Source organism: Carassius carassius, chromosome 12 (assembly GCF_963082965.1).
Source record: "Carassius carassius chromosome 12, fCarCar2.1, whole genome shotgun sequence".
NCBI classification, from domain to species: domain Eukaryota; kingdom Metazoa; phylum Chordata; class Actinopteri; order Cypriniformes; family Cyprinidae; genus Carassius; species Carassius carassius.
The window spans coordinates 26,188,405-26,204,321 of NC_081766.1; the positions used below are offsets into that span (position 1 = coordinate 26,188,405).

At 40.5% G+C, this 15,917-nt stretch overlaps 1 protein-coding gene across 3 annotated transcripts in view; it reads right to left on the reverse strand.

Annotated features, from left to right (window-relative positions):
* Positions 1-3,969: 3,969 nt before the first annotated feature.
* Positions 3,970-15,917, reverse strand: part of fgf12a (fibroblast growth factor 12a) — a 237,657-nt gene continuing 225,709 nt past the window's right edge. For all 3 annotated transcript variants that reach the window (XM_059563956.1, XM_059563957.1, XM_059563955.1), the window contains one exon: positions 3,970-4,223. In XM_059563956.1, the coding sequence (XP_059419939.1) occupies positions 4,108-4,223 (116 nt within the window). In that variant the 3' untranslated portion in view covers positions 3,970-4,107. The remainder of the gene's footprint in view (positions 4,224-15,917) is intronic.

The following is a 15,917-nucleotide window of genomic DNA, read 5'->3' on the forward strand; positions in this document are numbered from 1 at the left end:
AGCTTCACAAATCGCTTAACGTTAGTTAATACAGCAGTTTTGTAGTACAAATTTTTGCTGTCAGCAGAGGGAAAGCAACAAAAAGATGAATGTTGAAATTTCCCGTATTTTGGATGAGTAACCCGAGAAATTTCCCTTATTTTCAATGTTGACTTAAGCTATATAAATTAATATTCAGATGTTATGGTCTTCGTGGTCGCGCCCCCAGGCAGGAAAGCAGTGTAAAGTTAATCCATTTTCATTTTATTTTCCCCATGGCGATTATGTGTTGCACTATTACACCCCACAATACAACAACGGTTTACCATGGTTGAAATAGATTTTTAATTAATCAAATTAAGATACACGGATGAGAGGGAGTATGTCTAACACTGCGCAGTAGTCCGAGTAGCAGTAAAAGAGGCTATCAAGGTGGCGGCCACGCCAAGTAATGACGTCACAATGCCCAAGCCCTATAGGCAAAACTAAGTGAACCCAACATGTCACGTTACTGGTAACGTAGGCAAATTACGGAAGTCCATAAATTATCTCGATATAACAAGTTATTTTAATTTTATCAAGACATAAAAAAGTTTTCTCATTATCACAACTTAATATGTTCTTGTGAACAATTTTTATTTTTTTTTGCTTGTAATTTACATAACAAGACAAAGGACCAACAATGTAAGACACTTCCATTGAAACCAAAACAGTTTACATTAAAGAGAACATTTTTGCATTTGAATGTGGATTTTTATTTTAAATTCGACGAATATTCGAAAATCTTTTTTTTTTGGACAGCCCTATTATATCCGCAAATCTGGCTTGAGATCCACTTCCTGCTAAAAATTAGCTCTAACCCTAATCAAACACACCTGAATTTGCTAATCAATGTCTTCAGGATCATTAGAAAATCACAGTTGGGGTTTGTTTGTTTAGGGTTAGCTAAACACTGCAGGAAAGTAGATCTCGGGTGCCAGATTTGAGGATCACTGCTGTATACTGACAGAATAAGGACCTTCTTCGTGATCGCTATAATTTGTACAGTATTGTTATTTATTGTTACTTGTATTTGTACAGTATTGTAAGTATTGTTACTTACTATTGCTGACATTTAATTAATTCATAAATGTTAAATGCTTGAGTCAATATGATGATTTTTTTCTATCATTAAGTTCTTGCTAGATGCGTAGGCTACTCCTCACAGTTTCACCACCGGATACCGTTATGTGTGATAAATGAACTGCTTATTAAAACCAGTGTTGACGTCACTGTATTCTGTTTGCACCTATATCGATATTTGTGCATCTTTGAAGTAGGCCTACATTATTGTTAGACATATTTGTAATGTGCATACAGTATTTTCCTTATTTTTAATCTTTATTGTTAGTCATTAAATGTAGGGTATATTGATTAGAAATGTGATTTATGTAAAGTGTAGCCTATAGGCTAATTTAATGTTCTACACCGTTGTAATCTTTTGTATTTTCTACATTTCATTGTGGAAACCACACACATACACAGGGAGAGAGACAGACATGCTGTTATTCTTCTCAGAGACTTGTAATGGTACATCACTGCCAATGGGTGTCCATATGTACATGAAAAGATGAGAGAAACAACCTCAAACACAATCTTTTTTTTTCCCACAAAAAAATAACAGATCATTTGGCTGCAAGCAGCCCTCCTCCCCCTCCATCTTCTTCTCTTCTTTCTTCTTATAGACTGTAAGGAAAGTCTGTTTCCATGACAACAAGGAGAATTAAGGGCAGAGAAGTGCAGTCATTTGACATTCTCATAGAATTAAAAAAATAAGGCCTGAAGCAGACTCTGTGCTGCCTCCAAATTCTGTGTAGTGATGCAATGCCACATTAAAAGCTGTACTAAATTAGTTTGATCTCTTATTTATTCACCTCAGAGGCAGTTAAGGTCATAACTTGCTTTTTTATAATGTATACTTTTTCTTTCTTTTTTTCATATTTTTTATTTACCGTTTCATGTGTCTGTATTTGGCATCTCCTACAATTTGGTTTCAAATTACTGCTCAGTATTGAGGCACAAATCTGGGTTTTGTTGAAATCTATTATTTATCGGATGTACTGGAAATAATAGTTAATCTTCTCTACTATATCCAACAACAATTATAGACAATCTGTTAATGTTTTTTTTCATTTAATTTAGTAGAACTATTTATTAGTTATTACTTAATTGTTCCTGAGAAGAGATTTGTCTCTCTAACAATTAGTTACCCCGGAAGGACCATGCCCAACAACACCCCCCCCCCCCCCACACACACACACAAATAAATAAATAATAAGATAACCTAGTACAACACAATTTTTAAATGAAACAAAACCTAGGCACTAATATTAGTTTTACCAAGTATTGTATTCGTTTGACCTCCTGAAGTTGCCAGTCAAATTTTGAAGTTAAGCATGTATTTTTTGTGACATATTGTAACCTGTTTGTGGGGAGGGTCATTATTAAGTCAATGCTTGAAACATTTAGTTTATCATTTCAGCAATTGTGATTCCTGTGTAAATGCATTTAAAAGTATGCCTCTTTGCTGCATTAAATTACTTAGTAAAATTGCTTGGAAAAGAATCCTTGCAAAATAAGCCATGCACACACGGGTCAAAGCTTTACGTATTTTTATTTTTAAACAATCCTAATTTCATTGCTTTATAATATCAATGCATATTTTATTTATCTCATTATTCATAATGCATATATGATAGTGTTTCAAAACAAAATAAAGAATTTTGTTTGTACAGATCAAAACCCAGTTTATCTGGACAATTGTTGCATTGTGTGCCTGTTTTTACACTCTTTATCCCATACACGTTCTATCCATTTGATCATTCCTCAACTATAAACACACTTTCTGAGGACTTACGCATTTCAACTCTCTTTGTTTTGTTGCACCTCATTGTTACATACTTGGGCACAGCTGTCATGCAATATTTATTGGAAGACTTATGAATGACAAACCAGCCTGATCTCAAGGCAATTCGTACATTTTTAAGAGGTGGCTAATTCGTATGAATTTGTATGACCTCATTTGTACAAATTCATATGATTTGTGCTAAATTGTACATATTTTATGAGTTACAAAATTCGTATGAATTCGTACAAATGACCTACACCTAACCCCGCCCCTAAACCTACCATCACTGGGGACTAGACAAATCGTACAAAATCTTACAAGTGAGGTTGTACAAATTCGTACGAAATATGTACGAATTGGTTGTGAGATAGAGTTGGACAAACTCCTCCTAGTCCACAATTCACCAACCCTGTCCAGAAGACTTCCTGGAAACCAGACTTCTTTGTGCTTTGGACTGGAAAGGTTTGGTGTCAGTATCACACTTTTAGGACAAAGGAATCCTATCCTTATTATTACTTATAGCTGTCCATTGTAACATAGTGTCACACTCCAGCTGAAACCAAGTTGCAGTTTGGAGGTGTTGAGCATATACACATACAGTGTACTTGTGCTGGACATGTGCATCAAGGCAAACAAGATTTTTGAAGAACTGTTAAAAGTGGATATTACCTCATACCAAAATGGATAAGCAGTGTCATGCTCTAGGATCCAAAAAGCTTCTGCAATAACTGCGCATACATCCTACATTAACCCTCCTGATGTACCAATAATTTGGATTCACAAAGTGCATTTAACTTTACCTCTCAGGTAATACCAAAATATACATAAATAAATAAATAATAAGCCAAGACATCTGGTCAAATCTGCATAATATTTACAAACAGAAACAATTGTAATGACACTGAGCAAAGAGAAATATTCCCAATTCTCTTGATAACAGCAAAGCATAGACCATTTCTCACAACATGAACCCCAAATATTATTCCTATTGTTGTCAATCAAATGACTGTTCAATTAACTTTTTTTTTTTGCATAAAATGTGAGTTCAATTCCTGATTGGAACGGTAACATTAATTTCTCTTATTTCTCTCCCCCCCCCCTCTGTGTTCTTCTAAAAGTTTTCTCAGGCAAGAGTTCAGTTTTCATCTTATTGTAGTGTGTTGTACTATTCCTGTGGTTGGAGGGTAAGGGCAAGGGGAAAGGGCTACTCTCTCTCAGTAGCCTCCTGCATTTGGGCCCTGTTATGTGGAGTTCTGGTTGACCACTTTGCCTCCGTTCATTGTTGGGGTTCCTGAGCTTTTCCTGGAGCGTTGCTTCTCTTCAATCTCATGCAGTGAAGGTTCTCTGTACATGCAAACTGCAATATACAAACATATCAAAACATTAATACTCATTACTTTTGAATACATTAATTAAGAGTTATGAGATTTATGGCTAACATATTATACTTGAGTTCTGCATTTTGGATTATTATTTAAAAAAAGGAAAACAATTTAAAATCAACATGAAATTAAAATTGAACATGTATATTTCTTTATATACACTCTTGTTATTGTTGTGTGCAATTTATCACTGTATTTTAGTCCAAAGGAAAAATGGTTTGACTTGCATAACTTGCAGCATTTTTTTTCATTTTTGTGTTACATATAAGCCCTCTTATTTTTCAACCATAATCGCAAACCACCAAGGCAAAGCATCACTTTTATCATCTCACATGCTTATTATTATTATTACTATTATTATTATTATTATTATTATTATTGTTATTATTATTATTATTATTACTACTATTATAACATCATGGAGACAAGGGGGAGGGCTCTTTTGAGTAAGACTCATAAGTACTTTTTAAATATCACCATGGCAACTGTTTAGCCAAGCCTTTACAACCATTTAGAGAACCCTAGCAATCGTGTATTAAATTGAGCCAACCATATCTTGGCACCTGAACATCATTGAATCACAAGGTTGGGCTCTTTTGAATCAGATTCACAAACTTTAAATCTCTAAAGACTTAAAACTTAAGTCTTAAATATCACTATATAAACTATGTAAATCAGCCTAGCAATTATTTAGAGCACCCTAGCAACAACATGAAGCCAGATTCCAACACCAGAACATTGCACAGACAATCTGCAATCACGCAGAAGGCTAGTTTTAGACTCAGACTGGCTACTAATCTTTAATTTTCACCATGGCAACAATGTAGCCATGCTCCAGCAACCATTATTACCATCCTAGCAACATTATAATGAATTGAACAAGCCATATCTCTGAACCAGAATAAAATAAATACATAGGGATGGGCTCTTTTGACTTAGACTGCCCAGTGGTCTTTAATTACCACAATGGTAACTCTCTTGCCATGCTTTAGCAACCACTGAGAGGTTGGCTCTTTTGACTCGTACATCAATAAGCTTTAGATACCATGAACTAGCAATCATTTAGAACATTATAGCAACCGCATATCTCAGCACCAGAAAACTGTAGGGTTGGCCACTATTGACTTGTGGCAGTGTACTCATAGCATATAAACGCTATAGCAACAACATAATAATCATCTGTGACAACTAGAAGCTTCCTAGCAACCACCCATAACCATCTTAGTGACTAAAATGCTCCAGTAACTACAATGAACATAATAGCATTTGCCTAGTAAAAAACTAGCAAACACCTAGCAACACCTTAGCAACCACCCATAAAACACCTAACAATAACTAGCAACACCTCTAGCAACTATATTGCAACACCCTAGCAACAACCCATACTATCACAGAAACACCCTAGCAACTCCATAACAACACCCTAGCAACCACTCAGAATACCCTAGCAACTACATGGCAACCACCCATAAACTTCCACTGAAAAAGGAGGAGAGAGTGATCTCTATGGATAGGAACATAGAGACAAGAAGATAAAAAAAAAAGAGAAGATGGCCTTATTTTTAGTGGCGTCTGCAAAGCAAGGCATCACTATTACTTATCAATATTTTATTGCATGCTTCTTCTTTTTCCATTTCCATTTTGTCACTTACATTTAGTCATTTACCATATGCTTTTATCCAAAGCAATTTACAAATGAGGACAATCAAACCAACAAAAGAGCACTTTTATCTTAATAAATAAAAAGAAAAAAAAGTAGATAGAACAGAAAAAAGACTAGATGATAGACAATTTATTTTTATAATAAAAACAAAAAACAAAAAAACAAGTAGATAGAATAGAGTTCATGTTCTAAAAGAAAGAGTCTAATCTTCCTAACAATACCAAATTCTGATGAATTGTGATGGGTTGGTTGAAACTACAAGCAAATGGTCTTGGCGAGGTTGAGTTGAAGGTGATGGTCCTTTATCCAGCAAGAAATGTCTGTTAGACATGCTGAGATGCAAGCAGTACTTCCATACAGATTTTGGTGCATATCTGATAAGTTTGTTGTAGACCCATGAGTGAGGTGCCATCTCATTTGGCTTATTGCGGAAATGTATGCTATAACTTTTTTTGTGATTGGGTGTACAATGTTCACACAGTGGGCAAAAAAATCACATACTGTAGATGTAATATTGGACAGAACTTTGTGACATCATATCTCCACGTCAAAATTGCAATTGACTCTAAAATGATCATGCAAAAGATTAGTTAAAGGTGCCATAGAATACATTGATACAATATTTTAAATTGTTCTCTGATGTCTGAGTGTGTACAGGTGCTGGTCATATAATTAGAACATCATCAAAAAGTTGATTTATAACATTAATTCTATTCAAAAAGTGAATCTTGTATATTAAATTCATTCATTACACACAGACTGATATATTTGAAATGTTTATTTCTTTTAATTTTGATGATTATAACTGACAACTAAGGAAAATCTCAAATTCAGTATCTCAGCAAATTAGAATATTGTGAAAAGGTTCAATATTGAAGACACCTGGTGCCACACTCTAATAAGCTAATTAAATCAAAACACCTGCAAAGGCCTTTAAATGGTCTCTCAGTCTAGTTCTGTAGGCTACACAATCATGGGGAAGACTGCTGACTTGACAGTTGTCCAAAAGATGACCATTGATACCTTGCACAAGGAGGGCAAGACACAAAAGTTCATTGCAAAAGAGGCTGGCTGTTCACAGAGCTGTCCAAGCACATTAATAGAGAGGTGAAAGGAAGGGAAAGATGTGGTAGAAAAAAGTATACAAGCAATAGGGATAACCGCACCCTGGGGAGGATTGTGAAACAAAACCCATTCAAAAATAAGGGGGAGATTCACAAAGAGTTGACTGCAGCTGGAGTCAGTGCTTCAAGAACCACTACGCACAGACGTATGCAAGACATGGGTTTCAGCTGTAGTATTCCTTGTGTCAAGCCACTCTTGAACAACAGACAGCGTCAGAAGCATCTCACTTCAAACAGGACTGGACTGCTGCTGAGTGGTCCAAAGTTATGTTCTCTGATGAAAGTAAATTTTGCATTTCCTTTAGATATCAGGTTCCCAGATTCTGGAGGAAGAGAGGAGAGGCACACAATCCACATTGCTTGAGGTCCAGTCTAAAGTTTCCACAGTCAGTGATGGTTTGGGGTGCCATGTCATCTGCTGGTGTTGGTCCACTGTGTTTTCTTAGGTCCAAGGTCAACGCAGCCATATACCAGGAAGTTTTAGAGCACTTCATGCTTCCTGCTGCTGACCAACTTTATGGAGATGCAGATTTCATTTTCCAACAGGACTTGGCACCTGCACACAGTGCCAAAGCTACCAGTACCTTGTTTAAGGACCATGGTATACCTGTTCTTAATTGGCCAGCAAACTCGCCTGACCTTAACCCCATAGAAAATCTATGGGGTATTGTGAAGAGGAAGATGCAATATGCCAGACCCAAGAATGCAGAAGAGCTGAAGGCCACTATCAGAGCAACCTGGGCTCTCATAACACCTGAGCAGTGCCACAGACTGATCGACTCCATGCCACGCTGCATTGCTGCAGTAATTCAGGCAAAAGGAGCCCCAACTAAGTATTGAGTGCTGTACATGTTCATACTTTTCAGTTGGTGGGGAATCCCACCAAAAACATGTATTTTACCCCACTGGAATGCAATTTCTATGGGGGGATCACCCTCCAAATGATATTGGGCTAGTTTAGAGTAGCAACTGGGTGGGTTTTGTTATGACCCTGGCAGACCCTGGCAGAGCTCATGCTTGTGGGCATTTACGGTGTTACGGTTTATCTGGTGGTGAACATGTAACTGATTTTACATTGCTTCCGAATGCAATTTTTAGTACCACATTCCTCTTTACGATCATTTTGCTAGCACACGAAGGCAGCATTAGTGAAATCAGGCAGAAACAATGGCAGCTTAAGCAACATTAGCCTTTCAAAGTGTAACATGGAGTCAGAGACGTTCGGATCCATATGCAGTATGTTTAATAAGAATGGTCAGACAGGCAGAATTCAGGTAACAGCATCAGGTATGCAGGGGATCAAAATCAGAAACAGTACCAGGCAAAGTTCGGGACAGGTGGCAGAGATTCAAAGTCGGTATACACAATCCAAAGTCAAACATGGAAGGAACAAACACTAGGAAAACGCTCGGAAATGCCAAACAGAACTAAACAAGACTTCAGTCTTCAGACTTCAGAGTCCAAACAAAGTTTATATAGGGAAGTGGTTATGGGGAACACCTGGTGGTTATTAGCCCTAAGCATGGGATTATGGGAAATGGAGTTGGGAATGGAAATACAAGAATGCCAGAGTCCTGAGTGCAGTGCCCTCTATTGGAGTTCATGGGCACTCCAGCTGATGATCGTGACATAGCCTCCCCTCAAGGAGCAGCTTCCAGATGCTCTAAACAATCTAGGAGGGTGGTGGAGCGGAGGCAGAACAGGGGGAGGGACGGAGGGCCAGGTCCATGTGGAAATGGAGTGGCCGGTGATCGGGGCAGAGCAGGAAGCCAGGGTGGATCAGGCGGAACTGGAGCCCTTCCTGGGCTTAACTGGGGAACAGGAGCCCTTCCTGGGGCTTAACATTGGAGACAGGAGCCCTTCCTGGGCTTAACATGGGGAACAGGAGCCCTTCCTGGGCTTAACATGGGGAACAGGAGCCCTTCCTGGGCCTAACATGGGGAACAGGAGCCCTTCCTGGGCCTAACATGGGGAACAGGAGCCCTTCCTAGGCCTAACATGGGGAACAGGAGCCCCTCCTGGGCCTAACATGGGGAACAGGAGCCCTTCCTGGGCTTTAACTTTGGAACAGGAGCCAACCAGGGCAGAACAAGTGAAGCTGGAACCCACCAGGGGGAGAGATGGAGCCCACCAGGGCAGAGCAGGTGGAGCTGGAACCCACCAGGGGGAGAGCTGGAGCCCACCACAGCTGAGCAGACGAGACAGAAGCCCACCAGGGCGGGGCAGAGGACCACCACAGCCGAGCAGATGGGACACAAGTCCACCAGGGCGGGGCAGAGGACCACCACAGCTGAGCAGACGAGACAGAAGCCCACCGGGGCGGGGCAGAGGACCACCACAGCTGAGCAGACAAGACAGAAGCCCACCGGGGTGGAGCAGAGGACCACCACAGCCGAGCAGATTGCACAGGAGAGCAAGTCTGGTTAGGTGGGACTAGAACAGATAACATAAACAGATTAATGATGGCCTCTCTGGCCATCATAAGGCAGGTAGAAAGTACCCACATGGCCTTCATAGCCATGACAGGGCAGGCAGAGAGTTCACAGATGGCCTCCATAGCCATGACAGGGCAAGCAGAGGGTTCACAGATGGCCTCCATAGCCATGACAGGAATGAACTAGAGTTCATAAACGGCCTCCATAACCGTGACAGGACAGAATGAGAGATCATAGGTGGCCTCCGTGGCCGTGACAGGACAGACAGTGAGCTGGTGGATGGCCTCCGTGGCCATGACAGGATAGGACGAGAGTTCATGGATGTATACTACTGACGCCTCTGAAGGTTCTGCAGCAGTAACAATCTCCTTGACAGCAACACAACAGGCTGAGAGAACATTGCTGCGTGCAACAGTCATAGGCGTCGATTTCGGGGGGGACGGAGGGGACGTGTCCCCCCCAGATTTCGTCATGAGTCATTTTGTACCCACCACTTTTTTTTTTTTTAAACCTCGAGTTCTGCTGCTGCGCTGGCTACACGCTTTTCTGTTCATTAAAACTGCAACAACTGTAACATTGGGATACGTTCTAGGTTGGGGGAGGGGGAGTCATCGTGTCACTGTTATTATATTCTCTATATGCCGGTTTCAACGACAACAACATAAACAAACGTTACAGCGCATGCGCGCTTTTGCGGACCTAACTTAACTTCCGGTAGACTTTCAAATAGAATCAATAACATCAGCCAAGTCCCTCTAGAGTAGATATTTTTTGATAACAAACAAAATATGTTTGCTGCATGGATCAGGCGGACTTAATGAGAATGCAAATCCATTCTTTGCCAATAGGAGATGTTTTAAAGCATAGACATAAAGCGCGAGAAATGGAGGTTTCCCCAGTAACAGCTGTAAACAAAGTACGCTCACACACGCTGCTTTATCAGGCATATTACATGCAAGTCTTCCTTCAGAAATACAGCGATATAAAAAACACCTGTGCCTCGTTTTGATATTTAAACATATAAATGTAAGGGATTATTATTATTAAACGTGCAGTACATAACGTTACTCATGTTTATTCAGCGAAGCCTTTTTGAAAATCGATCAGTTTTAAAATTGTGGTGAGTTTCCAAAAATAAATAAATGTATGGGAAACACATCCCGCAGCACAACCACCTGAGCCCTCAGTCTACTCATCGCCTTGACTTTAACCGCGTTTGTAGAAGGCACTGCAGCCAGACCGATATACACAACACAGACCGGAAGTTAACTTAGGTCCAGGCGCGTGCGCCCGATGAAACCGTCTATATGACTATCGCGCTTCTTATTTTTAAAGAATGTTTTTCAAATGAGTTGACAGTTTGGAATGGACAGTGAACGAGCGGAAACGAGGCTACCTAGTCTTTGCTGGGATTGGCCAGAATTTCTGGCGAATGTATCATAGACGAGCAAGTCATTTAGCCTTCATACAATATCACAAGGTTGCATCCTAGTGCCATGGACTATAACATATCAAAGTGATAACTTGTAGAACAAATGGATGTTGTTGTACACACAGCAAGGGTCTGCAGACCATTGACACAAAGGTAAGACGCGATAACTTATGTTTATTAAGATTTGCTGGTATTATGGCTAGGTCTTGTGCATTTGCACACAAGGGATCGGCTGTTTTAATTCTTCTCTTGCAATTAATGTTACGTTAGACTTCCTTAGCCACCAACTTAATTAGCTAGTTACGGTTTGCGTTCATACAGCAAGTGTTGGGGGAGATGATTGTTGAGTAGTCAGTATCTTGTTTAATTATTGCTTGAATCTATTGCTGAATTCTGAAATAGTTGTGATGATGATGATGATGATGATGAGGAATGGATCAAGTTTTAGTCAAAATGCCTGATGTAGATTGGATGGATGCATGTTGTTGTGAATTGAGAGCAGTCAGATCATGGTGTGATAGTCAATAGTGTTCATGTGCTACACGTATTTTTGCTTTTTCAATCTTGATAAAATTTGTAGTGCTTAAGTTGTGTTGTGTGTAGATTGTACTGGGAATTAAATCAAATTATTACATGGCTTGGTTGAATTCCACTGTAGAATGAAGTCTGTTATTTCTTGATAATAACACCGTTGCCATGAAAAACAGAGCGTTGGTATGGACGCGGCAGGATTCTAATCGTAGAGACGGAACTATTTTCTTTAGCGGAAGCAATACAATCGTGTTTAAATCAATAAACTCTTTTTTAAATCAATATTTTGTGTCAAATTATTGATTTATTTGGTGGGTAGCCATGTAATAAGCGGGATAATGTAGAGCGAGGCCCGATTTTGGGTTAGATTTTTTTCCCCGTTTTCAGTGGTTATAACAAAGCAACATGAAAGAGAAATTTGGTAATCATTGTTTAGGTACATTAAACCACGTCATGGCCATGTCATATTGTCAACATGGTACTTATATGATGATATGAAGCAGATTAGTGGGTCATATATCATATGTCTAATGCTTTGTACGGCTTTCTTCTTCATAAAACGAGTCGGACATCATCACATTTTTGTATACATTTTTATTTATTTACATTAATAAGATACAGGACGTCTTTCAAAACATGACCTGCGCGAAAGAGAAAAAAAAAATGCATCATTGTACCCACCACTTCTGAAAATGCACTTCTGAATGCGTCTCTGTCCCCACCACATTTCAAACCAAACTGACGCCCATGGCAACAGTCAGGATGTGACGAGGCTCTGGAAGTTCAGCTGAGACGTGGCGAGGCTCTGGAAGTTCACCTGAAACGTGAAAAGGCTCTAGATGATCTGTTGTGGTATGATGAAGCTCTGGAAGATCTGTTGAGACGTGATGAAGTTCTGGAAGATCGGTATTGATTTGACTGGGATCATAAAGATCAACTGTGACTTGACCTTGTTCACGAAGATCAACTGTGACTTGACTTTGCTCTTGAAGATCAACGGTGACTTGACTTTGTTTACAAAGATCAACGGTGACTTGACTTTGTTCACGAAGATTAACGGTGACTTGACTTTGTTCACGAAGATCAGTGGTGACTTGACTTTGCTCACGAAGACCAACGGTGACTTGACTTGACTCATGAAGTTTAACTGTGGTTTTACTTGACTCAAGGGTGTTAATGTCGACTTGACCTGACTCTGGATGGTCGACGGGGACCTGACCTGACTCTGGACGGTCGACGGGGACCTGACTTGACTCTGGAAGGTCAATGGGGACCTGACTTGACTCTGGAAGATCAGCGGGGACCTGACTTGACTCTAGAAGATCAGCTGTGGCTGCCATTTTGTGCAGTGGCACTGGGCTGGCTGCCATCTTGTGCAGTGGCGCTGGGCTGGTGGCCATCTTGTGCAGTGGCGCTGGGCTGGTGGCCATCTTGTGCAGTGACGCTGGTGATTCAAGCTCCGCTGCCGACTGTGCTTGACACTGTTGCCCCCCCCCCCCCAAAAAGTTATTTGGGGTTTCAATGCTGTCCTCTGCCTCTCCCACAGTGAACGTAGGGTCACATAACAGAAGTGCTTAGTTCATGATGTCCCTTAAACTGCCATCAAACTCTCCTCTAGGTAACCATGACCTAATTGGATCATTGAGTCCTTAAACAAAATTTCGTCATATAGAGGAACTTGATACACCAACTCACAGAACTGCTGAACATAGTCCTCAATAGATCAATCTCCTTGCCGTAGACTTAACAGCTGGTTGACTGGATCTGTGGTTAGGCTGGATTGGTGAAAGGCTGATGTGGTTAACCGGAACTAATATCGCGGTGTCGAGGGGATACCGGGGTGCTGGATCCTGGTAAGGCGAAGTATTCTGTAACATGGAGTCAGAGACGTTCGGATCCATATGCAGTATGTTTAATAAGAATGGTCAGACAGGCAGAATTCAGGTAACAGCGTCAGGTATGCAGGGGATATCCAAAATCAGAAACAGTACCAGGCAAAGGTCGGGGGCTGGTGGCAGAGAATCAAAGTCGGTATACACAATCCAAAGTCAAACACGGAAGGAACAAACACTAGGAAAACACTCGGAAATGCCAGACAGAACTAAACAACACTTCGCACTTATTGAGAGTCCAAACAAAGTTTATTTAGGGGAGTGGTAATGGGGAACACCTGGTGGTTATTAGCCCTAAGCACGGGATTATTGGAAATGGAGTTGGGAATGGAAATACAAGAATGCCAGAGTCCTGGGTGGAGTGCCCTCTATTGGAGTTCATGGGCAATCCAGCTGATGATTGTGACACAGAGAGCTGAGAAGCTCTTTTGGAAAACAAAATATGATGCGTGATGCTTACTTTGTCTGTAGTCTGGATGTTTTCGCATGAAGTGTTGGTATCGATTCTTCTTTCAGAAGCAATCTTTGCACAACTCCAGCGCTGAACTGACTCTCGTTTGTGAGGCAGGCCAATGTAAAATGTAGGCATAAATGTATAGGACTTTTCCATTTTTTCCCGGAACATTTCCTTCAAAAATGAAAGTTAATCACTGTGTCCTCAACGGTCTATGGAGACTCCTCCAACACACAACAATTTTATTGGCTTTTTGGCGCTGACATTGTACCTCCAACAGCAACAGCAAGAAAACAGTAATGGCGGACCGTAGCTTTTTACCCAGGGCTGTGTATATGCTAATAGGACAGAAAGCGTCACAAATGGGCAGGACTTTCACCGACTATGTCTCATAGTAGTGAAAAACCTGGAACTGCTAGTGTGGAGAGACTGATTATGAATTATATATACACAATGTGTTCAAACACCTTATAAAAGTGATTTTTGCATTCTATGGCACCTTAAAAAAAGCTCATACCGAGTTTTTCCTTTTCTTCAGAAAATATTTATACCGAAGTCATGCATCTATATTATTTGTAATGTATTATTAGAAACCATGCTATAATGTAAACATGCTATAATATTTTTATTTTGTGTGTGTAAAAAATCTAGTTAGTGATGTTTGCCACCAGGTGGCGGCCACATAGCCACACCCCAGTAACCATTTAAACAACCCTAACAACCAAATAGCAACATAGAGTTGCTAAGTTATGGAGACATTATAAAGACATCTGGGTGGGTTCTCTGGATTCAGCCAGGCAACCAGTCTGTAAGCTTCACGGTAAGTGTGTGCAAAAAATCGAATGCAATTTTCATGCGCATCTCATAAGTAAATACGCTCCTGTAATTAGAAGTATATCTCCAGCATGTGCGTTCAGATCAGGGTTGCCAGGTTTTCACAACAAATCCTGCCCAGTTGTTTCTCAAGCTGTTTTGGGAGGATTGCCTTGGTAAAATATTCGTATTTTAGGGGATAAATGTCACGTTATTGGTTCACGCTCCACCTGAACCACTGTTGCCAAGTCCGCGGTTGTTTTTCATGTCCACGGTTTGAAGCAACCCCAATACCAATAACGTGATATTTAGCACCTAAAATGCGAATTTTACCGAGGCAACCCTTCCAAAAAACGTAATTTTAACCCCGGGAAGCAATTTTTATCGAGGAACCTCTGGAAATGCGCTTGGGCTAGTTTTGGACTAGTTTTGAGAAGCAACTGGGCAGGATTTGTTGTGAAAACCTGGCAACCCTGATCTGAACGCACGTGCTGGAGATATACTTCTAATTACAGGATCGTCTTTACTGATGAGATGCGCATGAAAATCGCATTTGATTTTTTTGCACATCCCTACTATTTATAGAACCCTAGAAACCACACTGTAACATGGACAAGCCATATCACAGCCCCAGAACATCACAGAGACATGGGAAGGGCAAACCTCAGACATATTCTGGTGGGTTGTAAGAAAAGCCTGACACAGGGAAGGTACACATTGCAAAACAATCAAGTACTTGGTGACAGCAATAGAGACCAAGAGAGTATCAACAAACACCATCCCCAAAATGCCAAGAATACCTTACCAAAAAGGCAGTTCTTTGTTGGGGAATGGGAGAAAAAGTGGGCGAAGTCCCTGTACCCTGACACAGGCCAGCTGAATAGAGCCAGGGACTGGGAAATGCAAGTCAACTTAATCCACAGACTTACTTTCCCATTTGAAAATCCAGTCACCAATTTGCACCCTGACCTGGTTTTCTGGTCCAACTCCAGCCGGATATTCATAATAGTCAAACGGACAGTCCATGGGGAAGAGGTCATTAACGAGACCTTTGAAAGGAAGAAGCTGCAAAATGCCAACTTGGCAGTTGAGCCAGAGGAACGGGGCTGGACAGTGAAAGTACAGTCATGGCCAAAAGTCCTGACAGTGACATAACTGATGGGTTTTGCAAAGTTTGCTGATTTAATTGTTGTGGTGTTCATTTACATTGCTTCTAGATTATTGTAGAGGGGTCAGATGCATTTTAAATAATTGCTGAAAGCTTCATTGGCCATTTTTTTTTAAATCACTGTTTTTTGATCCTGAATAACCAGCTAACATTAACT